The sequence below is a fragment of the Asterias rubens genome, chromosome 1 (assembly GCF_902459465.1).
Source record: "Asterias rubens chromosome 1, eAstRub1.3, whole genome shotgun sequence".
Taxonomy (NCBI): domain Eukaryota; kingdom Metazoa; phylum Echinodermata; class Asteroidea; order Forcipulatida; family Asteriidae; genus Asterias; species Asterias rubens.
In genome coordinates this window covers 3,844,932-3,870,990 of record NC_047062.1, presented here as the reverse complement: position 1 = coordinate 3,870,990, position 26,059 = coordinate 3,844,932, and the positions used below count along the sequence as shown (strand labels likewise).

At 37.2% G+C, this 26,059-nt stretch overlaps 1 protein-coding gene across 1 annotated transcript in view; it reads left to right on the top strand.

The window, feature by feature from the left end:
• Positions 1–21,058, top strand: part of LOC117293909 (DNA repair protein RAD51 homolog 2-like) — a 39,267-nt gene extending 18,209 nt beyond the window's left edge. Inside the window, exons 5-6 of the mRNA XM_033776391.1 lie at positions 18,810–18,888; positions 21,006–21,058. Coding sequence (XP_033632282.1) covers positions 18,810–18,888; positions 21,006–21,058 — 132 coding nt within the window. The remainder of the gene's footprint in view (positions 1–18,809; positions 18,889–21,005) is intronic.
• The last annotated feature ends 5,001 nt before the right edge of the window (positions 21,059–26,059 follow it).

Genomic DNA, 26,059 nt, shown 5'->3' with positions numbered 1-26,059 from the left:
CTCAGTTGGTAGAGTGCCGGCACGTTAATCCGGAGGTCGTTGGTTCGAATCCCACTCTAGTCAATTCTTTGTTCAACCCCAAAAATCATTGCAAAATAAATTTATAAATTTTTGTTTTACCCTTAACGATGTGTGTTTAAGCACTGTATACGCAGTACTTTCTCAAGTTCTATGAACAAAATCACAGGCATATTTCTCCAGTGGGATTTGATTGCAACGGCTAATTCTATTTTTGCAAAAGAAATTTATAACAAAGAACAGCTCTGTCTGGGCGTGGCCATTCATACATATATGAATGATCTCTAAACGGTTAACATGCACAAACCCTGCAATTCTTTTGCAACACTGGAAACTTATTTTAGTATACAAGGGTGACCCAACAGACCTTTGTTGGTAATCGATAATCTTCTTGGAAGCTTGTGGGTGAGAATGGATCAATAGTTCACTCCACAGTTTTTGTTTCTATAAAGGAGGTCGAGTCAGGAAGCTGTTTTTTAATTTGTCAATAATTGCAAATGTCTGGTTAATGTAGCAACCTTGAACATGAACATTGATGAAAATGCAGTCTGTTTTGAAAGACGGTTTCTTTTGAGTAGACTACATTAACTACACCCGTCATTGCACTGACCAGCAGGACTTGCACTTGAGCTTTTTGTTAAGGAGCCAACCTTGACTGGGTTAATAAACTGTGTAATTGACTTGCCCCATGGAAGTTTTAGTAGCCCACATATTAAAGGCAGTGGACACTATTGGTAATTACTCAAAATAATTATTAGCATAAAACCTTACTTGGTAACGAGTAATGGGGAGCTGTTGATGGTATAAAACATTGTAAGAAACGGCTCCCCCTGAATTAATGTAGTTTTCGCATAAGAAGTAATTTTCCACGAATTTGATTTCATAACCTGAGGTTTAGAATTTGAGGTCTCGAAATCAAGCATCTGAAAGCACACAACTTCGTATGACAATGGTGTTTTTTCTTTCATTATTTTCTTGCAACTTCGACGACCAATTAAGTTTAAATTTTCACAGGTTTGTTATTTTGTGCATATGTTGAGATACACCAAGTGAGAAGACTGTTCTTTAACAATGTTCTTTAACAATTACCAATAGTGTCTAGTGTCTTTAAACATGTTTCGTCACTACGATTATGTAGTGACAGCAATCACTTTATTAGTAAAATGAGTTACATTATTAACAAGCTCAAAGATAACTTAACAATTTCACCAGCCAGATACCGAAAATATCCATGTAGGTTGAAAAAGAAGTCTTTACAACATCCTTTCTATCAGTTTCATTTTGTATGTTGTAATGTTATGGGTTGTACAGCAACAAAGTATTTGTTTAGGCAAATTCATTAGAAGTACCAGATCACATTGTATTTTGAAGGTTGAAAAATATGTTCTTAAAATATTCTTCCGGTTCCCGCTTGTCCTTTGAAATGTAACGTTGGTTATTTTCTATTTCACTACAATTTCTTTTAAAGCCATTGGACCCTTTCGGTTCAGAAAACAAAAATAAAAGTTCACAGATTTACAAATAATTTACAGGGTTTACAGTAGGTAATGGTGAAAGACATCTCTTGAAATATTAGTCCATGAAATGCTTTACTTTTTGAGAAAACAGTAAAACAATATAAATTCTCGTTAGCGAGAATTACGGATTTATTTTAAACACATGTTATGACACGTCGAAACGCGCGGAAACAAGAGTGGGTTTTCCCGATATTTTCTCCCGACTCCGATGACCGATTGAGCCTAAATTTTCACAGGTTTGTTATTTTTTATATAAGTTGTGATACACGAAGTGTGGGACTTGGACAATGCTGTTTACCGAAAGTGTATAATGGCTTTAATCAAACGTGAAATCTTTAAAATGCAAACTATTGAAATTTCACTGTACTGTAAATAGAACGTCAAGAACATGCAAACATCTTACAGTCGTCACCTGCCGTTAAACATTTAATATCACTTTGTTGTAGTTCTTTTAAGGACTTCAGGAAAAAAAGATTAAGTACACTTGCTTGCCTTTAACATGTTCATTGAACAACTGAGATACATTCTAAACAAATTAAAAGAGAATCCTCCCACGAGTTCATGAAAACTTAATGGCGAGAAATTGTTTAATGTAACAGCTTAAGTCAAGGGAGTGAGAACTACCCTCTCAAAGTGAAGGTCAGCACAGTAGCTTGAGCGTCCAAACAGAATGACGATACACACTCATGATGAACCAGAGAGTCTGTGTGTGATGCCGTCAGAAAATGAAGACATAGTGTGAGCACGACGTGTCTAGGTGTTGAGGCGAAATCGTGCTTGGAGTGTGAACTGTTCATTTGTCCTTGGTCCGGGAAGCTTCTTTTTTTTTTTTTTTTTTGTCGGCTGCTTGAACCAGTGAAGATGAGAAAAAAATGATGAAAGGGAGTTTGAGGTAGGATGGTTGTGGGAGAGGTGTGGAAGGTGTAGGGAGGAATGAGGCAGGAAACTAGTGGGAGAAACAATGAGGAATGTACTCTGATTTAATAGTTTAAGAAATTCATCTGTTAAATTTTTGGGGGGAGGGGAAAGGACTGTAGGACCAGGGAGTAATCCAAAATATTTTGTTTAATTGCCAGGATTGGTCATAACTGCTTTCTTTGAGTATAAATCAAATTTCAAATTCAGTTGAGAAATTTTATGTTGTTAACGCAAGAGCTATGCATTTCAAATTCAGTTGAGAAATTTTATGTTGTTAACGCAAGAGCTATGCATTTGTGCACAAATGCAATCATGGCTAGTTAATTTTTTTTGGGCTGCTTAAAGTTGAGGAAGTAATGATGAAAGTGAATTGGCGGTAGGTTGGTTGGGGGAAAGGTGTTGAAGGTGTAGGAAGGAAACTAGTGGGAGAAACGATGAAGAATGTCCTCTGTAACAGTTTCAGAAATTCATCTGTTAATTTTTTTTAGGGAGGGGGGAAAGGATTTTGGAACCAGGAGCGTATAGAATTATCCAGAAACTTACCAGAAAATGAAATGTAGGCAATATACACTCAATGCCAATGTGAATCATCCAACCACAATGTGACTGCTTGAGTGCCGTCATATGCAGACCGTAATTTGAATACAATTTCTGCATGGTGTTCAGTCATAGACTAGCCATGGTAGGATGCCAGTCTCTGTTGTACTGCACTGTCATCCCGTGTTTAAACCTTTTCCACAATGCGAATAAAATTTTAACTAATACTTGATTCATATTTTTACTTGATTAAGAAGCTGAAATTTGTTGCATACATTCTCTGTTTCCTTTATACACACTTTTTCTGGGTACACAATTATAACAAATGTACTAGTGTGTGATATTATTCCCTGAAAAAATTGCAGGTTTATGCTTACCAAATTGCTGATTGACGTGCAAGCACATGTGTGCATGCGCGAGATGCGAAGCAACTCCTTTAACTTTGGAAAACATTTTAGTGTTTGTATGATATCAATTCAATTCAATTTAATTCAATTCAAAAAACTTTAATCATCCTCTGCAGGCAATTACAACTGTAGACCAGCTCCATATAAAAATATTAAGAGAAATATACAATATACAATAATTAAAAAATATAAACATTACTTGACAAAATGACAAGGCAGATATGTACAAATGGTTGAAACCACAGCAATTATATACAAGTGAATACATATTTTTTTTCGATACTATATTATTTATTTATGAATGTGGTGATACTGCAGTTGGTGGTTTGACTTGAATTATTGTAAATAACCGATATGCACTTGTTACTTGTTACTGAGCTTGCATGAAAGAAGCAGGAACAAGTTTGATCATCTTGCTCTCAATATTGTGGGCGCGTGAGTGTAAGTTTTCACGTATGGAGACAGTACAGAAAGTTAAAACAGAGATGTCAATTTTGATTTAACTTTCAAAAATAATATCACACAAGAATAAAATCAACAATGCTGAACCCAGCAGACTTGGAATTTCGGACATATGGAATATGCGAGCGAAGCTTCAGCTTCCTCCATCACATATCAAATACACAAATATTTTGTTTTAGAACGGTTTGCAATGGTATGGGACCTTCATACTCTGGACTCCATCACGTACGTTGCATGCTATTGTAACCCGGAAAATGGGTACACTTAGAAAAAGAATGAATAAAGCTAAATAAAAATGCTAACTATGGGGGCACTCGCTTGAACAAATGAGAAAAACCAAGATCGGATAGGGCTAAGACGCGAGGAGATGCAAAAAAATAGAAACAGTGACTCAAAGTGTAGGTTTCTCAACAAAATAATAAAAAAAAATAACTTTATTGACTATAAATCAATCAACAAAAGCAGTATTAAACAATAAAAATCTCTAGACCAAACTCAGGATCTAAACTTTCTTCCTTATAAACCTTAAATTAAACCTGTCAAACCTAAACCAAGATATTAAACTGAGACTCAAAAACCAAAACTAAAATACAAAACACAATTAAACCCGATTAAAACTAAAACTGAGAACACAGTTAAACCAGATTAAAACTTAAACACAGTTAAACCCGATTAAAACTAAAACACAGTGTCAAAGAAAAGTTACAAATTAAAATCAAAATGGCTTTAGGATACCGAGTCCAAAACAGCAGAAAATACTTGAAGATGGCAAATTAATCGTAGAAGTTAAAACTTGTGATGAGAGAACACATAAGTGTGCAGTGTTCCTCTTTCGCTGCCAGGCTGCTATCTGATTATAATTATATACAATGCACTGGATGGGTGACTACACTACCAAAGGATTAAGAAACTGTTTACCAACATGTAACAAAAGACTTCTAAGAAATAACAACGTACATGTACAGGGGTGCAATAAAACAGCTGACGGGACAATGTAAACAGGAAAAGCAATTAACTAGAACCTGGAATTAACTAACTTGAATAATAACACAATGCATTTTCTACCCCTACTACACTATGAAGGAGTCCTACCTGGGCTAAGTAATAGACGGGAGATGCCCAAAGCTTGTTTTATTACTCACTGAAATGGTATGTGTTGCGGCCGAGTGGTTTAGAGCATCGAATTCAAGTCCTGGTGCTAAGTCACCGGAGTGTGGGTTCGAATCCCGGTCGTGACACGTGTGTCCTTGAGCAAGATACTTTACTACAATTGCTTCTCTTCACCCAGGGGTATAAATGGGTACCTGCGAGGGTAGAGGTTGATATTGTGAATGAAAAGCTTTCGGAGCGCCACGGCAGCTCGGGGCTGTATACTCCCTATTGGGAGCTGAGAAAGATTAAAGGGATGTTTATTGGCCCAATGACCAGGGGACTAATGTAAAGCGCATTGATACGGTTTATTGTGAAATGTGCTATATAAGAATTTGTTATTATCATAAGTGCTTATAAAGTACAAGCAATTCTGATAAAAGTACTGCAATAATCAAACACAGCCAAACCTGCATGTTAACTATAACACTGGTACCCTGAGTTGGAGCATCTGCTTCCAAGTCAAAACAGGTGAAATCAAAATTGACATTTGTCACGCTTTCAAAGTAAAAACATGTGAATGAGTTGGAACACGCTTATTTGAAATGTGCATGCGATATCCACTGCTAAGTGTTAACACAATGTGAGGCTGAAGACCTTTTTAGAACACCATACATCTGTCAATTGTATTAAGAGAGACTTTTGAATGCCATGTGCCAAAAGATGGATGGAGCATACTGTTCATTGGAGATGTCAAGGTTTTTTTAATTTTTATTTGACAAACAATGCCAATCACCTTTGTTTATTGATGCCATCAGTTAAAGCCATTATATACACTATCGGAACAGGAAAAAAAAATTAAAGTTCACAGATTTACAAATAATTTACAGGGTTTACATAAGGTAATGGTGAAAGACTTCTCTTGAAATATTAATCCATGAAATGCTTTACTTTTTGAGAAAACATTAAAACAATTATCAGTTCTCGCTAACGAGAATTACGGATTTATTTTAAACACATGTCATGTGCGGAAACAAGGTATGGGTTTTCCCGTTATTTTCTCCCGACTCCGATGACCGATTGAGCCTTAATTTTCACAGGTTTGTTATTTTATATGTATGTTGTGATGCACGAAGTGTGGGCCTTTGGACAATGCTGTTTACCTAAAGTGTCCAATGGCTTTAAGTGTTGGATTATAAAGTCGGCTCACTTGACTATAAGGTCTTTAGTGCAGTTTGTATGGATTTCAAAAAATTGCTTTCACATATTTTGGAGGTCCCTGGTATAGACCAAATAAACATTAAGTTTCTAAGAACAACATGTACTTGTGGATTTTGATTTGTTTTTTCGAACTTATTATTAGAATTAAATTGCAATTGATGACCTCATTAATGACCTTATATGCACTGAGCTGTGTCTGCCGTGACATTACCTTGCCTCATTTGGACAAACGGGTTGGGAACTATTATTTTGGAGGAAAATGCTGCAAAGTGTCTAATAATTATCCATATTTGACAGTCACCTGTCCAATATTAACTTCTAGAGCATCACGTCAGTAAATACATGGATGACGTGTGCTGCATATTCTGCCAATCATATGACAAGGATCTGTGTGTGTGCCGTGCGGTATACAAAGTCACTTGATAAGCATGTGATCTTCTCCCAGCGTCTGAACTTATATACTCTTTCTATACCTGATCCCAACAATAAGTGAAATCCGATCTGTGAGCATCTCCAATACAACCTGCCAATGAAAAGGGAGAAAAAAATGCTAAAGTAACACTTTGTAAAAGAAGAGTCCTTGACAAAATTTTGAATATTTCTCAAAACTCTCAAATCTCTTTATTCAATGCACAGAAAAGAGTAAGTTGATACATATTGGATGCTCAGATTTATTGAATATTTCCCTGAACTAGATTTGGATATTGGAAAACATCCGTCTTTCAAGGAAAAACCAAATTATGCCGGAAAGAAATTGCAGTCTTGTCCAAGAAGTACAACAGGTTCATTCGTTTTGATGTATTGAATGCCCCACGATGGTGTACCAATGTAGGATCTAAAGCTTTTGCTGCAACTGGGCCAAAATGCTGGAATCGTCTTCCTCAATTTGTTCGGTTAACCAATTCCCTGAGTTCCTTCAAATCCCAATTAAAAACCCACCTCTATGCTAAGTTACTCTAAACTGCTCACAAAAAGTAAGGAAACTTTTTTCAATACAGTATATTTGTTATTATTTAATACTCTCTTTGTATATGGTATATATCAATGGAAAGCTGAACTGTTCCTCTTTAAAATGATACCACATGTGCAATGATAACATGTTGCTGAACTTGGCTACACGAATAACAATGAGGCAAAGTCACAAATCAAATGTGCCAAAATTACCGTTGTCTGTGAATGGTCAATAGGTAATGCTCAATAATCGAACCGATCAAGCTTTTCAGAACCATTAATGGTTTACACGATGATTTGCACCAGTGAGCTCATCGGACACAATTAACCCTCATCTCATGAAAAACACCTTGTTTGATGGGTATTTGCAAGACGATATTCTACAGCCGAATGCAGTCCAATACTTGCAGACTCTTGGACCAAATGCCATCTTCCAAGATGACAACCCTCGCCCCCATTGAGCCCGACTGGTGACTGACTACCTGAACAATGTTGGGGTGCACCGGATGGATTGGCCTGCTAACAGTCCAGACCTGAATCCCATGGAACATCTGTGGGACCAGCTTGGCCTCACTGTCCGCGCCAGAACCACCAACACATCAACTGTGGCTGACCTAACCAGGTTCCTTAATAAAGAATGGAACGCCATCCCTCATCATAAGCGCATCACAAGACTTGTGTGCAGCATGAGAAGAAGGTGCCAGGCTGTCATCAACGCCTTCGGATCATCCACTTGTTACTGAACTTTTTGTATCAATAAAGTGTATTAAGATCAGTAAGTTGTCTTGCTCTATACCAAACTTCTTGTCTCAATAAAGTGGACTAAGATCAGTAAGTTGTCTTGCTTGTTTGAATTACATTGTCAATTTTATTGTTCACACAGTAACACAAAATTGCAAATTTTGGCACATTTGATTTGTGACTTTGTCTCATTCTTATTAACGTGGTCAAGTCCAGCAACATGTAATCATTGCAACTGTGGTATAATTTTAAAGAGGAACAGTTCAGCTTTGCATTGATATATACCATATACAAAGAGAGTATTAAATAATAACAAATATACTGGATTGAAAAAAGTTTCCTTACTTTTTGTGAGCAGTTTAGATTGTATCATTGTTAGTTGCATTCTTTTGTTTGTAAAACATGTAGTTTTGTACTCTTTTTGTTTGGTTGCTTTTGTATTTCTTAAAGCACTTTAAGGTTCTGATAATGTGTAAGAAGCTTGGAGTGGGATGCTGGTTTTCATTTACTTTTTTCATTTGCTCCTTATTTCCTGTGGCACTGTAAAGCCACAAACCATAACACCCTTATATGAAGAAACTTTAAATAAATACTAAACTTGTAGGTACACCCCAGATTAAATCTCTTTTGTGTGAGTGTTCCTCTGAGAAGAGCCAGTTTGGTCTGAACGATTCGAACAGTATACTCTGCTCCTCTTCAGGGGCCAATTTCATAGAGCTGCTTAGCACGAAAATTACTAGCTTATTTAACACATGTTACTGGCCAAAATTTCATGCCATATAGATTGCTTGTGACTGGTATTTAGCTGTTGTTTACTTTAGCATAACAATTGAGGGGAGTCTTGGCCAGTAATCTGATTTTACTAAGCAAGGATTTTTTTGCTTAAGCAAAATTTTGTGCTTAAAGGCAGTGGACACTATTGGTAATTACTCAAAACAATTATTGGCATAAAACCTCACTTGGTAACGAGTTATAGGGAGAGGGTGATAGTGCAAAACATTGCGAGAAACGGCTCCCTCTGAAGTGACGTAGTTTTCGAGAAAGAAGAAATTTGCCACGAATTTGATTTCGAGACCTCAGGTTTAGAATTTGAGGTCTCGAAATCAAGCACCTAAAAGCACACAACTTCGTGTGAAAAGGGTGTTTTTTCTTTCATTAAAATCTCGCAACTTCGACGACCAATTGAGCTCAAATGGTCACAGGTTTGTTATTTTATGCATATGTTGAGATACACCAAGTGAGAAGACTGGTCTTTGTCAATTACTAATAGTGTCCATTGTCTTTAAGCAGCTCTATGAAATTGGGCCCAGGAGTTTAAAGTAAGTCTGTCAACACGTTTGGTTTCCATCAAGAATGAAGCTTTTGGATAAGAACCTAAAATCAGTTAGAGACTTTTAGGAAAGATTGGAGACAGTAGGCTTACCAGGTAAATCCATTGTCCTCATTAGAATGCACATGAACTACTTTACAAATACTTGTGCGCACATGTTAGCCGTGAAATGAGGCGCATGTTGATCAGTCCACAGCTTTTGCACGCATAATAAGTATTATCAAAGGTTTTTATGCTCAGAATTTACCTGGTTTGTCTGCAGCTACCATCTAGAAAGTCCTAGAAATCCTCCATTGATTTGTTATTTTTGTTACAACTTCCAGGAAATGTTACAATGTATTGGTGTACATTGTTTCATTCATTGTTCTCTTGTTGTCTCACAAGATGATTCTTGAAAGCAGAACAATGTGGCTGGGCTGGTTTAACGTCATTTTACGTTTATAGACGAGTGAGTGCCTGGGTGTCACTGCACGCAGATAGTTGATGCAGTCGCGTAGGGCCAGGTGCTATCACCATACATGTGGCTCCTTGCCAAAACGATAAACAGTCTTCCCAAGAGTCATTGTTGGCAAGAGGAAACCATATCCCATTGACCTTTTTGCAGAGCCCTGCACTAGCCTCATCATCTGGTGTTGGCCTGTAAACCGCTTCAGTCATCCTATTATACCAGCATGGCCAGTCATCCTATAGACAAACCTGCGTCACCACTCTGGACCCGGCCAGCCTACGTCACTCCCCATTATACACAGGGATCTTAATGCCTCATAATTTTTCCAATTGTGTTGGCAGATTGTATCGGGTGGACTGAATATTGGGTGAAATTGTATCGTTTTTGATAGCCGCTCACTGACGTCAGCGAATGGTGTGTCACATTGTGATCTGGTGTGAAGGGATGTATGAGTCAGTGTTAACGACAGGGTTGTTTTATGGGATTAAACGCACACTTGATTTAATTGGATATGAACTGTACAGATTGATGGAGATTAGAAAGACGTCAATAATCCACACCTTTTTCCTATAGTGTCAGGTTTTACTCACTGCATTGATTATTTGCTGAGATGTACAGCCATAGTTTTAACTGTGACTGTCTGTCAGTATAAAGGCAACCAAGGGTCAAGCACCAATTTCCTTGAAGTTCAAGTGCAGATATTTGATGAGCAAACAAATGTAAAAAAAAGGTTTACTCATGTAAAAAAAAAAAAAATGTTGTCATTGTCTCTAACTTGTTTCACTCTGAATTAAGGAGGGGCTCCATTTCGGTCAGATTAAGGTTTCTTATTGGATCCATTTTCAAATAGATTTAGTCCTCATGAAAATTGAAATAAATAGAAAAGTCTATAAAACCTCATGTTAAAATGGTACAAATTTGAAACAAGACAACAACGAATATAAATACATGTAACAAATGAGTCTGCAAAATAAGAAAGTTTGCAGTAGTCAAAAGATGAAATTTAATACGTTTGATCAAATATCAACAAAATTCAGGAATTAACCAAAAACAATTTTGTTTTCAAACTGTACAGACCCACGTACTTGAAATTTATGTGAAATCATTTAATGTTGTAGGATGTTGACAAAATTTACACTGAAAGGAAAATGACTACATTGGCATTTGACACCGTTTTAACGCGAGGTTAGAGACTTATAATTGATTTTGTTCTTTCCACTTTTATAAGGACTCTATCTATTGAAAAATGAGTGCATTCGAGTGTTGTATTCGACCTCGGAGCCTTTCTTTTATGTATGATGTGTTTCCGTCTCAGGTTAACGATGTTGGGTCCTTTGGGTTAAAAAAACTTTTTCTTTTTCGCCAACATTTATTTTAGAAAAGGTGTTACGGTTTTGTGGAAAAAGCAATTTGTCAATATTAAATCATTATCATTTCTTTTAGGTATCAGTTTTGTATGCATTGAAGCCTACGTTTCTGTCTTCATCAGATGTTACATTCTTAAACCTGAAAGATTTCCTTTTTTTGATTTTGGCTATTCTGGGGTCCGTTTAAAGGCACTGGACACTATTGGTAAATACTCAATATAGTTGTTAGCATTAAAACTTACTTGGTAACAAGCCACCATGGAGAGCAGTTGGGAGCTGTTGGTGGTATAAAACATTGTGAGGAAGGCCCTTTGAAGTAACATAGTTTTTTTGAGAAAGAAGAAACTTCTAACTAAAATATTTGAATTGAATTCATGCATCTGAAAGCACACACAGCTTGTTTGACAAATTGAGTTCAAATTTTCACAGGTTTGTTATTTTATGCATAGTTCAAATTTTCACAGGTTTGTTATTTTATGCATATTTTGAGACATACCAAGTGAGAATACTGGGCCCAATTTCATAGAGCTGCTAAGCACAAAAAAAATTGTTTAGCGTGAAATTTGTGCCGTGATAAAAATAGGATTACCAACCAAATTTCCATGTGATTTCCAGGATAAGCAAACAACAGCTGAATACCTGGAACAAGCAATATGCAACACATGGACATTTGGTTGGCAATCCTGTTTTTATCAAGGAAGAAATGTCATGCCAAGTAAATTTTTATGCTAAGCAGCTCTATGAAATTGAGCCCAGGTCTTTAACAATTACCAATAGTGTCCAATACCTTTAAAGTTGCCAAGTCAAATAGATTCGCAACAAATACAAAATGCACATTTGCTTAGTGCAACACTTCAACCTGGTTGAAACTAGTTATGCATTCAATACATGACTAAACCACTGTCAAGATTTAATGATGATTCTTTCATTTGTCAATTGAAATTGTTCTACTTCTTCAAATAAGGTTCCCCCCACCACCTTCTTTTCTCGCATGACTGTGCTTTGGTCAGTGAGTGACATTCACCTCAGCAGCGCTATAAGCCACTGCATCTTTTACCCTGTTGTGGGAGTGGTACATCAAATTTAGTAAAATTTTGTCTGCGTATTAATAAAGCTAGTCAAAAAATTTGCTCATCCACATGTCAAGGGAGAGGACAACAGTTTAGTCAGTTCTTGTGTCTACGAGGGGTTGCTGTATTCTACTCTTAGCCATTGAAATATGATATATAATTGTCGAATTAAAGCTGGGTAAAGCTTGTATAGTAGTATGGTATTTTTTGGAAGCAGGTGAAGTGGGGGGGGGGGGGGGTAATGTGATGTGTCTGCCAGCTTTTCAATTTTTCTTTTTTTAAGATGAGAACAGTTTTTTAAACAAAATTTGTGAAATTTTTCTTTTTACTCTAGCTGTAGTTTTAGTTGTTAGTAGTTTTAATTTTTTTTTCCACAGGGGAATAAGAGATTGTTGACAGCCTTTGAAATTGCTTTGTTAGTAAAAAAAAAAATAATAACGGTCGGAAGTGAGACCTCTTTATACACAAAGTGTTCTGACTGTTTTAGTCCTTTCAGAGTGTTTCATTTCCACTGTTTGACCTCTCACAAGTACAGTAATGTATCAGTTCAGTTGCAAACTAAGAGACAAGAATCATTTGCGCAACAACCTTTGTGTCAATCACGGCTGTGGAAAAATGTGTTGAATTGCCTTTTTGCTGGAATGGTACCATACCTACTGTTATTTCAAGTGTGTTTATCAGCTATCCTGGATACTCAAGAAGATTGCAAAGACAAATGAATTTCCAGGGAGGATTAAAATCTAACCGTATACGCCAGCTTTAACAACTCCCCGATTCATCAAAATAGCTCCCCAGGTTACACAAAAATGTCTTTCTTGTGTGTTCATAGTGTTCCATAATTTAGCCCTCAATCGAGGACAATGCCTGAGCTCCACATCCCAATAACAGCCCTCTCAGATCTCACATATTCTCCCTCGGCAGTCTGACAGCTATAGAAATGCGCCATACAAATTTCATATCTTTCCTTTCAACCGGGTCCACGGGCCCGTATCAGCATGACGTCAATTCTCTTTTCAATTTCTTGCCGTTTCATCGGAGCCGTCCTGTTCGGCAGACATTTGTGGGAGTGAGATCTTATAATGGTCAAAATGAAATATACAGCTGCACTGTGAGATGTTTCTTTAATGAAATAACTATACTATTTAAACCGGTAGTCAACTTGTGTTTGTGCTTTCGGGTTCATCATCTGGAATTTATGTTATCTTTATCTTTTATTTATTGATGGTGTTGCTTCGTTTAACAGTTCGTCAGTAATAATAATTTAATGAATTTATATTGCGCTCTCTCCAGTTAAAATGGCATAAGAAAATTACACAGAAAAAAGTTTAGTAAAAATAAGCAAACTAGAAAGCAAAAACAAAAAGTGAATGTCATGAACAGTATAATAAATAAAGCAGTTAAGTTTACAGGGTATTGCTTATTCTTTGGTTGAGCTTAGCACAATCAAATACCACCAGTAACAAGCAATGACGATAGATAACCTGGCATTTTTTGCTAGTAGTGTCTTTCTTAGCAAGATTTTTAACTGGTAGTGTTCAATCAAATTTTAACCGAGGACTTTAAAAAAGAGATCTATAAGTTCGTTTTTTTTGACAGAGTGATGATGACAATGCTTTGCTTTTGTGTACAGAACCAATGGAGATGACGCACAAAAACTACATTCAAAACAAAGCAACCTAAAACAAACAAACAAACAAACAAACAAAGCTAAGTCCAAACAATGGGAGAACAAAGAGAAGTCCTTGATATGTTGTGTTGGCAATTATGTCTCTATGTCTTTGTGTACATTTGAACATGAACTTTACATATACCGCACCTACTTTATGGGTATCTATTAGTAACAACAACTTCTTTGCCTTCATCTTCCGTCCATAAGATCCCATCTTCTCACCTCCTCTTTTTCTTTCGTCGTTTTCCGTCAATAGCAATTTTTACTTGAGTTTTATGTAGAAAATGAAAACCTAGAGTAAAACATCAACACGTAATGGTTTATATATAATCGTTTTGTAACTTGAAATTTATTAGCCTGCAAGAAGTCCTGAACGAGAGGACAGTCTCAAATGAGAGCCAGTCTAGATGTATTTATCAAAAATTCATATATTTCTCAGCAGTTTTGAGGAATGGTTTTGACCCAGTCCCCTGTGGGTTGTTCATGGCAGCTGCGTGTAGAAGTCAATAACCTCTTAAAGACTATCGGCTTCCCCAATCACAAGTACAAGTTTATCAATGAAAGAAAATGATGTCTCAAAATATTTATTACTCAATCAATCTGATCAATTCCAGTACCCGCTGCTGAAACATAGGATTGGAACTGCCTCTAGCCACCGGGCAATCTCGGTGGTCTAGTTGGTATGACACTGCTCTAGAGTTGCAAAGATCGTGGGTTCGAATCTCACTCGAGTAGTACGCCTGTGTCTTTTTTTTTACAGAATCGTGAAAGTGCTGAGTACCGTACTAACAAACATAGATGTATTTGGGTAAAAAACCAAAATGATTTCATATTTCCTCCTTTTTTTGTTTTCTTCTCTATAATAGTAATAATAATCAGTTTTTATAAAGCTTCTTTACACCCAAAGGGCGTCTCAAAGCTCTTTCAATATTAGTACCACTGGGTCATTTAATTCATTCTCGGCTCCCTGGGGAGAAATGACTCAAGAAAATTTCTTTCCTGCTTCTGCAACAGACCAATATCACAGTGCAGCCATCTTGAATATCTCCCCTTGATATCGATGTTACAAAGCCGAGGCTGGAAGAACAAAATAGTCTGGTTCTTAATTGCAAAATGATTATTAGCATTCATTATTGTTATTGGATACGAGGAACATGACCAAGATGGAGGTAGCAGGATAAAGGTCTATAGTTCTTCTTTACTACTGCTTCTTCTTTCGGGACCGTAGGAATTTACTGTTTAGGATAGTTCTTCTATTCCACACCACAGGGAAACTTAACTAATCTTTTTCAGGAGATTTTGTAATTTGTTTCAATACCAACCTGGTTTTTTAAATAAGGGAATCAATGTGTGGTGAAGAGGTTTTCAACTAGTGGTTTAAACCACTAGTTGAAAACCGATTCAACACACTTTGATTCCCATTCGTAAATACCTTTTCGGTCAAAAAACATCAACACTTTTTGGTCAAAAACTAAAATATATGCAAAAATATAACTGTTCAATGATTTCTTTCAACGCAACACCCCTCCAGCTATGAAATGGTAAGGCCCTCGGGTAAACAACTCCTTATAAGGGAATGCTGTGGACCCGATCTCTAGAGTGTGTCTGATCAGCAGAGTGTGGGTTCGAGTCCCGGTCGTGGCACTTGTATCCTTGAGATATGTCCCGTATACTAGGATTTGTAGTGCACGTAAAAGGATCAAGAGCACTTATCATAGGGGTTATGTTTCTGGTTCACGTAGCAAGCATCCTTGTTAAAGGCAGTGGACACTATTGGTAATTGTCAAAGACTAGCCTTCACAGTTGGTGTATCTCAACATATGCATAAAATAACAAACCTGTGAAAATTTGAGCTCAATCGGTCATCGCAGTTGCGAGATAATAATGTAAGAAAAATAACCCATGTCACACGAAGTTATGTGCATTTAGATGGTTGATTTCGAGACCTCAAGTTCTAAATCTGAGGTCTCGAATATTCGTGGAAAATTACTTCTTTCTCGAAAAGTACGTTACTTCAGAGGGAGCCGTTTCTCACAAGGTTTTATACTATCAACCTCTCCCCATTACTCGTCACCAAGAAAAGTGTTATGCCAATAATTATTTTGAGTAATTACCAATAGTGTCCACTGCCTTTAAAAGGTTTCCTCAGCTACAGTGATTAAGTTCACTCATGAGGCATCCTTGGTTTTATTACCAGAAACACTTAATAATTATAGTATGAATAGCAAGCTGCCTCCAACATAAAGGAGAATTAACATTGTGTTTTTCAACATTGGAACTATTAATTTTGGTTTTACCCATATACATCGATGTGTGTAAGCACTGTATACTCTGTACTATCCCGAGTCCTGTGAAAACAAATCACAGTCATCGGATTCGAACCCACGACCTTTGCAGTTCTAGAGCAGTGTCATACCAACTAGACCACCCAGATTGACCACCAAAATGTGAACTAGTATACCATTTCTGACTCCTGTTGGGATAAAGCTTTGAAGAGATATGGAGCTGAAACTCTGGCATGATATTCTTCCTTCTGATTTCTGATTTTTTTTTTGGGGGGGGCCCTCACAAAAATCAGCAAAATTATCATATTGACGGCACTAAAGTCTATTAAAGCCTAAAGTATGTATGTGTGCCCTTGTACTCAATCAAATGTCCATCTTTTTTCCAAGAGCCAACTATCATGGCTGTACTCCGAGAGTTTCGCAACCAACAATATTGTGGATTGTTTTATTGGTGAGCAGGGCTTTTGGTTTTTTTCTCTTAACTTATATGATGATAAAGATGTGCCAGATAACAATACGGCCATGTTTTTTATACGACATACATACTAAACACAAATTCAGTGTTATATCCCCATATTTCACATGTTTCACAGCCAAGTTCCTTAGCTAGCGATATCCACTTATTTATATTGCTCTTGCAATAATAATCGTAACATTTTTAGTTTTGGCATGTGGTTTTCAAGGATAAAGGATCTTTTATGAATTCCAACAGCAGGCTGTTATTATAAATAAAACTGCTCAGTCTGCCAAAAGCCTGTTTAATGACGACAGACCTTTCCCCCTCTTTATCAATTAAAATGCATTACAAATCATCATTTGTGACTGCCATTCTTTTAGCCATTGTATTAAGGAGACAGTCAGAAAGGTTGCAACAAAGGATTCAATTGTGACTTATCTTGACGTCACGCGTGATGTATGTTTTTTAACCTTGGAGGTGTTTTTCTTTTACCCATTTTTTTTTCTTCTTTTCATTAAGTTGAATGGTCTGTAGTTCGTGTAGAGAAGGATACAGCAAATCGTTAAAGATGTCTTCACTGTTTGTTATCTGCCAGGGAAAATATTGTCAGGCTTTAAAGGGTCTATGTAACTTTTGTAGGACAAAAAACACAATGTCCACAGATTTACACTAAAATTACACAGTTTGAAGTTAATGATAGTAGAAAGCTTCCCTGAAAATACTACGTGCTGAGGTGCTGTAGTTTTGGGGAAATCGGTAGAACAATGTCATGAAAATAGTTTTCGTCTCATGAGACGAAAATTATTTTAATCATACAAACTTATTTTCATGACATTGTTTTACTCATTTCTCAAAAACTACAGCACCTCAGTAAGTAAGATTTGAAGGGAAGCTTTCCACTGTCATTATCTTCAAACCCTGTAAGTTTAATGTAAATCTATGGACATTTTGAAAAAGTACCCAAATCCTTTAAATGTGGATTGTACCAATCTGACCCAAAAGTGCTTATTTTGTGGGGATGGGGGTGGGGTTGTGTTCTTGTTTAAACTTATAAACGCTACATACCAAGTGTGGACCTGAGAACAAAAGAAGTCCACATAATTTAGGGTCTTGAAACACTATGTGGACTTACCTACGTGTACAGAGCAAAGAAATGTCCACACAGTGACAGCAACACAGAGCTGTGTGTGTCTGTATAATGTTTCCTGTTCTTTACTTCTTTCTTTTGTTCATGGTGCTCAAAAAACTAAACAAAGGTCCAGCAAGCCCTTGCAAAAAGCTACAATAAAAAATATAAAAATTGTGGTTTCAAAATATTGTTATCTCCTGATTTCAATCAAAAGCTTCTTCAATCTCAGTGAAGCATTTCTGCCTAGCTGACGCGTTGTCTTTTTTTTAGAGAAATTATTTAATGAACTTATAAAGAATTGTTATAAAAAGATACTAGTGAACATGACAGTTCCTTTCAATGTAATTTGTAACTTTACCCTTGATGACTTAATGAAGTAAACTGATGCCCTCCACAGGTTAATATCTTGATTTCAGCATCGGCTAATTTGCAATCCATCTGCAAACAGAATAGATTGACACACATGGTCTTATTTGTGGCGTTTACTCCAGTCCTCTCGTTTTGACAAGATAAAACTTATTAAATTTCATCAGGATGGTGGACCCTAAGCCCTAGGCAAACAGCACCATCTCATGACAAGTTTTAAAATGTACTAATTTGCTGATTTCTTTTTTACAAATTCAAAATAGACCTAAAATAAAAAGTTGCATCCCCTTAAGGTGATCCCCTGGCTGCCGCTTTCCAGGTTGTGTCATAAGTTTGTTGTGATCCCTGGCAACATGACAGTTACAGGTTGTGTGGCCTCTGACTAGCACCCCTGAAGAAAGATATTGATAAAATAGGGGCATCGCCAACATAGGGCTAGTTCGCTCAGTTGGTAGAGCATTGGCACGTTAATCCAAAGTTTTTTTGTTAAAAATCTCGCTCTAGTAATTTTTCTTTGTTCAAACCCCAATATACAAATTAGCTTAAAACTAGCACAAACTGCAATCTGAGTGTCTAGATAAGAAATTAGCATTGCTGTCAAAGACTGCAATAAAATAGAGAAATAGCTGGCCGGCCTCTGTTCACCGGTTAAGCTCAGTGGTGGTCTGCTCTAGAATAGCAATGGTCATTGGTTCGAATCCAACCTAATTAATATGCCTGGGAATATTTTTTCCCAATAGGACTCATGAAAGTACTGAGTAATCAATGCCAACATGCATCAGTATTAGGTAAAGCACAAATAAATTGAATGTTTTTTCTTCCGATAGGTTTTGGTTGCCAAGTCTCCTATTGCTCCATTCGTTAGTCTTGTCTACACCATCCAAGACAAAGGAATCCAACTCGAGGGTAAGTCAAATCATCTTTATTTTCACAAAAATAGGAAATGAACGTGAAAGTTTGATAGATTTTCTGCCATTCATAAGTCATAGTAGTCACAAGTTTTTGTTACTCATTGTTATAAAAAATGTAACAGCTGTTAGGATCCATTTTTTTGCTACCAACCTTCTGTGCCTGGAAAAAAATGTTCTTAATCTCTAATTCTAGTCAAGACAGTGTGCTGGATGGTCCTAAAATTATGGCTCTCAAAAATCTGTGAAGTTAACTCACAGGTTAGCGAGGAATGTCTGTTTGTGTACTTCAGTAGTAGGCCTTTTCTTCGCTTACAAATTGGTGCTTAGCCTGTTAGCGGGGAATGGTGTCTGTCAGCGCAGAATTCTTTTCGGGAATCAGAGCACTGAATTGGTCCCTGGTCCCACTGGTCCCAATTTGAATGGAAAAAATTGCTTACTACATTTTGCTAGGAAAGGAATGATTCATAAACAAACATACATCACATGGCATTCTGGCTGGTAAAGTAGTTACCAGAATCTGCTAAGTACAAACTCTGAAGGGACCATATTAGATTTACAGAGCCCAAATTAAAAATGCACCACACTGGCTGTCACACTGCATTGTCACTTGACCATGTGAGAAACCAAAACATAACTCATTTGTTCAAAGATTTATTTATTTGTTTTAATTTGAAACACTCCTTTTTAGCTGCTTCTGCCCTTTCTCCAGTAAACTTCATTGTGCCCTTGCTTTGGGTACACAAGGCTTTTTTTATTTTGTGTTGAAAAAAAAAAAGTTTAGAAAACATCATCTGATAATTTAATTTAATTCTATTGCATACTTGCTTTTAATACATGGAGCAGAAAGGTACCCGACAACAAAATTTGAAGCTCCAAAGCACATCAAACAAAAAATGGACTCCCAGAAAGTGTGTTTGAACCGTCAAGCAAAGTGCACATTTAATCCTAGTGACATAATGGAATGTCCATACATTATGTTGTAAATTCCCCCTTTCACAAACAAATCTGTCAGGTGTGCTAGCTAAAGCAGAACCAGCAATTAACCAAATATTGATTTGACCAGAAGCTGTCCTGGTATTATTTTTGTCGGACGATTATTTTTTATCTTTGCGATCTTATTTTCTGCCTGAATACCTTTTTACTCCTGTATGCACACACCTTCTACCGAGCCTTGACTAATTTGAATAAATACATTGTTTATGTTTCATAGGATATAGAATGGAACATCTGTTACATTACGTGGGTAATTATCACGCAGAACAATTTTGAAATGCTTGGATTCTCAAAAATGAGGATGAATAGTGTGCAGTTTAAGCACTTTTCTGGTGTTTTTTTTTTTTTTTTTTCTTCTCTTGAGACAAGTTGTGCAACTCCATTAATTACAGCCTCCCAAAAAATGTAAATGACAAGTTACTCTGTAGGGAACAGCTTGCCATTAAATACCATTGATTAGTTAAAATTGATTAGGTAATGTATATAATCTATATAATTGAAGAGACAAGTGTGACATGAAGTAAACTAAAGTAACAAATCAACAAAATCATCAGGTTTTAAGGGGGAGCTCAGTAATAGAAATGAAGCGTAATAGTTAATAATAATAATAATAATAATAATAATAATAATAATCTAAGCATTTATATAGCGTTCTTACACAAAAAGGTACCACAACGCTTTACAACAAAATTAAGAATACAAATAACAATGCCAGAAAAGTTAACAATGTGCGAATGGGAAGCTAATACAATGAATTAAATGATTGCTTTGTCATTGAGATGATAAATGTATAACACTGTAGTTTGGGACAAAGAGAAGGTACCAAGTGCATTGGTTGTGTGGGTTTCTCACACAAGTAATAAAAAAGACTTCTGGCCTGAAGTCTTTTTAAGGCATCTGTAAGGGCATAAATTGTTTGTGCAAACAGGGTGATTTTTCTTTTATTATTCTCTTGCAACTGCGGTGACCAATTGAGTTCAAATTTTATGCATTTGGAGAATACTGGTCTTTGTGTGCAGTGCCTGTAAAACAGATGCTGAGAAGGTTTTCTAATAATATCTAACTAGGGCATATAAGGTAAATTTGTTCTCAACATAGAATGTGTAATTGATGTTTCAGTTGTCTTGATAACCCTCCAGCTAGGGACCCGTTCGGTTGCAACGCCACCGTGATACCTTGTCAGCACATGCTGAAAAGCTTTTCCAATAGGTTAAAAGGTTTTGTTTTGTGTTTTAGTCAACAATTTGCCGTGGTTCATTTAAGCTTATTTGTTCGCTAAGTTAATAAGTCAAGTTTAATTATTTGGTCTCATCCACCACGCACAATGGACATACCATTTTCGTCCAAAAAAGATGCTGGCAGAGTTTTTGTCCTGCCCCCTCCTATACCAAAGCACTGACCCTTGTTGATTGACACCCCCTTTAGGATGCGTGGCATGATCCAGCTTAGGATAGCATGGCATATGAGCTGACCATTTTGTATGACGTGGGTAACACAATGGAAATGTTAAATTATGTCGGCATGTGCTGACAGTAGGGTTTTCGTGCCACTGCACTATTTTTGAGACGTGCCTGTTTTTTTGCGTGGGATGGGAGTCACATATATTGATACACTGATAACAAACAATTTATTTAATCTTCCTTGTGATTTGGGGCAGGATTTTCTCGAGAAAGAGATTAGGAATTTGACAGTTGACAACTTATTCTGGTTCTGTCTCAATTGCGGTTGACTGCCCAAGTCACAAAAGTCATCAATAGAAAGCACCCCCTCTTGTGTTTAGTGATAATGAAATCACAAGTCAAAAAATCATTGCTGGTCTTCCAAACACTGCCCTCTTGTGAGCTGTGTTTTACTAAGAGGATTTTCTGTTACAGAATTCTCAAATCTTTTTCCCCTTATGTAACTTTGTTAAGAGGATAGAACGATTAAAGATTTTGAAAAGATTTACTTCTGCAGTGGTTTTGGGCGGTGTTTTTTTTTTGCAGGAATGGAGTCATTGTTTGGAATAATTCTACTAGAGGTGTTACTGTTGGTGCGTCCAGCACTAATGAGAGACTAACAAAGTAATTAATTTTATTACTTGAGTGACCCAACTCACCTGAGGTTTTCACCATGGTATGTCTTGTTTGCACCATTACAGGAGTCGAAATTCCTGTAAGTTACTGTGCAGTGTGAGTTTTAGGTTACGTACAAGTCATGAGACCTGCATCTCTACATGCAGAGTGACTCTAACAAATGGCAGATCATGACAGTGGAGTGAGGGATCTATAGTTTGACTTTTGTGTTTATTTCAGAAACATAAAATAGATTCTGAAGGGAGTGTCTCATGAGCTGATTCATGTGAAAAGCTTGTTGCACCGATTTTCACAGAGCTGTTCAAATAAGGGAATAAAAGGGTAGCGACGAGTTATTTAACGGCCGTTTAAAACCGGCAGGGTCTTTGCCGTGTGATAAAGGCCCGCGCTGAAGGCGCGGGCCTTTATCGCCTGGCAACGATCCTGCAAGGTTTTAAACGGACGTTTAAGAATGTTCAGGCTAACCTTAGGGTGTCTCAAAGCACTCAATATTTTTGCTACAAAGGTATTTGGAGCTTTAATCTAAATATAAGACCCATTTACATGTATTTACATACTGGGTTACCATTTCAGAGTGCTATGGCACAATCTGTAGCCAACCAAACACTGGGGCGAATCCCCTTCTTAGTGTACTTTGTTCTTGTATATGTGCTTTACACAACACACAGGACCTACGGCCTTACATCCCATCCAAAGGACAAAGCAATAATGGTTAAGTTGTCTTGCTCAAGGACACAAGCATCAAGACCGGGACTCAAACCCACAGATCAGAGACACCAGAGCTTGTGTTAAGTGCACTTGACTGCTCAGCCATGCTAAAAAAAAACATGAGGTCAGTCACAAAAAGTACACATCAAGTGATAGTTTGACTGTTAACCTGCTTTCCATAATACTTGTATACTCTTAACAACAAGTGTTAATTAACTTTCTCAAAACTTCACCATGATTGTAAAATATATTTTTGTAAATTGCTCTTTTGGCTTGGACGTGTATAGACGAGGTGACCTCTGACGTCACTCGAAAACCATAACACGATTCGCGCACATACCACCGGGCAAAACCTTTGTGTTTTGGCAGCCAGCTAGAAAGTGTATGCAATCTTACCATGACTACGCGTCTTTTTGCCGGCGAAACATGACGTATACAGTGTTTTGTCAACAGAGGGCGGTTTGAATGTAAACATGGGTCCATCGTCTATACCAAAGCAGTGCAGCAGAAAAGTCAAATTAGCAAATTCTATTTATAAATATGGTTTTCTTCTGCATCTACTTTGATATACATGTCCCAGCCTAAAGATCAATTTATTTGGAGAGAAAGCTGCATCATTAAATAGATGTTCAGTAGAATCTGTGAATTCATTCCCATTCAGCTTTTGACCAATAAGGCTCATTCAACAAAACGCCAATCTCACAGTGCTGCTCGTTTAAATTTACTCAAGCGTCAAAGAATAACCCCAATTATGTCAATAACCTTTGTGTTATAATCACATCTTGCCATTCCCTACATCTCAAGGAGCCCTTTATCCTATTTTGGCCATCGCAATTCATCTCTTTCAGTTTCTTTAGATACTCTTTATTTGTTGAAGTGTTTTGAGCAGGTCCTAAAAGCAGAGCGTCTCACCAAGCTTGTTTTATCAGATCTACCAGTCTACCTCAGAAAAAAAAACACTCTTTTTCAGACACTCTTCAAAGAGCTTTTATCCCTCCCCTCATAAAATCGTATTGAAGTGCCCCACAAACCCATTTTGTTCAGGCGGCCGCTGGTTCGGAGGAGGGAATTCCGGCCCTAGGACCTGCAAATGATCCCCCCTGCTTTGTGTGGCAAGTGTGCAGTGTGTAAAGCCAGTAGAGATTATCAGAACAATCTACCCAGTGCCACGAGGATTTAAAACCGATGCCCCTGTGTTGATCATGGCATTAACCAAAGAACTAGGTTGCCCTGGCCGATCAGGAATGCCAACAACTCTGGTCCAAAGGAGGATTTGCAAATGATTGAATTTTTCCAGAAATTATTCTGACCACTGAAAGTTTTTTTTTAGCTTGCTGGGGATCAGCAGATCCAGGGGCAGAAATTGCTTCACTGACAGTTTCTAAATGTACTTCTGTTCCATTTTTAAGGGAGGTATGGGCTCTTTTCTGAGGTATTTTTATTTGTAGAGCAGATTGGAAGATTTCTTTAATCTGTTTGCTGATAAATCTGTGTAAGGTTCGTTGTCTGAACAATGCAGGGAGAGTCGTTAATAATTTTGTTGATTGGGCGTTGGATGTAACTATATTGTTCACCTGATGACCTTTAGGGTATTGAGGGGACAGGCTACCTTGTTTAGCAGAAGTTAAAATGTAGCACAAAGCAGGATCTACAAAGTCTGTACATCAATGTCAAAGTACTCTTTGCTCCTAACTTTGCTAAACATGCAAGTCTTGCATTCTCGCATATGAAATGTTGGCTTCAGCCAAGAGAAAAAGCAAGAATTGTAGCCAGTTTTTGGTTTTGGTCTTGACTCGAAAGGTTGGAAAGCACTGTATTGTCTCTAGTCAGTGCTCTATAAGTCAGCATGGATAGGACAAAACCTACAGGCAATGGCAAACTAAACATTTATCTCTAATTCAAGAATAACATTATGCCATGTCCCTTTACATTTAAGTTTTTTGTCTGCTACTTAAAAAATCTTGAGATGTTTGTCTTGATGAGCACGACATTTTTTACAGTGAATAGTAATCTGAGCCATCAACTGTTTATCCTACCAACTGGGGATGGAATGATACGGCAGTTCCTTATCGCTTTATTCTACGCCCCCCCCCCCCCCCCACCACCACCTTAGGTCCCTAACTGTCATGGCTACCTATATCCCTCATCAATAATCCCTACCTGCTCTCAGAATTACCGTCAATAAACAAAACAGAACGATTGAGCAGTAAAGCTGAACCAGGCTTCTTTTTTTCTTCGTGTCCTTTCTTTAGCCTGTTGGGAAAAAAAAAGAAAAAAGAAAATGGGAATTAAACTAACCCAGCAAGCATCAGCCAATTACTAAGCCTGCCCAGGGAGCCTATTTTCCACTCTGTGGATCCTGACACACTGTTGACGTCATTGCGGCAGCTATCCGGGGCTTGCCATCACTTTCAGACAGCGCTGTGTTGCAGATATATAAGGTTCACATGTATTGCAAATCTGCGTATCCAGTGCAGTAATAGACTAATATTATCAACGATGCATGAATCGGCGATGCTCTGGATTTTCTTCATAAGCTTCGTTAGACTTGTACTGAACAGGGGCACTGTACTTTGTCACTTGAGTCACTGAAGGCTACTGCCTGCATAAAGATGCACTCTTAATAAAATGAAATGACTTGTTGCCCCCTCCCAAGTCTTCTTATACATGAAGTTTGTGAAATCTTGAGAATGTAAACGCACCGCTTACAGGTATTTAATTGTTCAAGATTATTCGCAGTAATTTGTTTCAATCTAAAATCTCACTTATTTTTAAGATCATACTGGTACCAATCCTTCACAGAAACGTTTCTGTCTGAAAGATATTGTCATACTTAAGAATAATTCATTTTAAAACAACACAACAACAACAACAACAACAAAAACAACAACAACAACAACAATAATGCTTATACTTTAATTGAAAAAAAAAATGTTTATTTCCCTATCCTTCTCGCTTTCTCTCTCTAGCTCTAAATTTGATTACATTTTAAAAAGTTTTCTGTGTGTTTATTGAAAACTGGAGTATGGGATTTAATTTATTTTCCAATAATTATCCCTGTAAACTGTTGTGGGGTAGCAGCTGCTACAACTACAGGATTGGAAATGGTCTCCAGTCACCTGGCACACTCAGTGGTCTAGTGGTAAAAGATATCTGCTCTAGAATGCAGGGGCCTGGGTTCGAATCTTACTTAAGTTGACAGCCTGTGCAATATTTTTCTGCTGGAGTTGGGAAGCACCAAGTATACAGTGCTTGAGTAGGGTAAACAACATTTTAAAATATTACTAATAATGAATTAAAGGCAGTGGACACTATTGGTAATTACTCAAAAAAATTATAAGCATAATACCTTACTTGGTAAGAAGTAATGGGGAGTGGTTGAGATAAAAA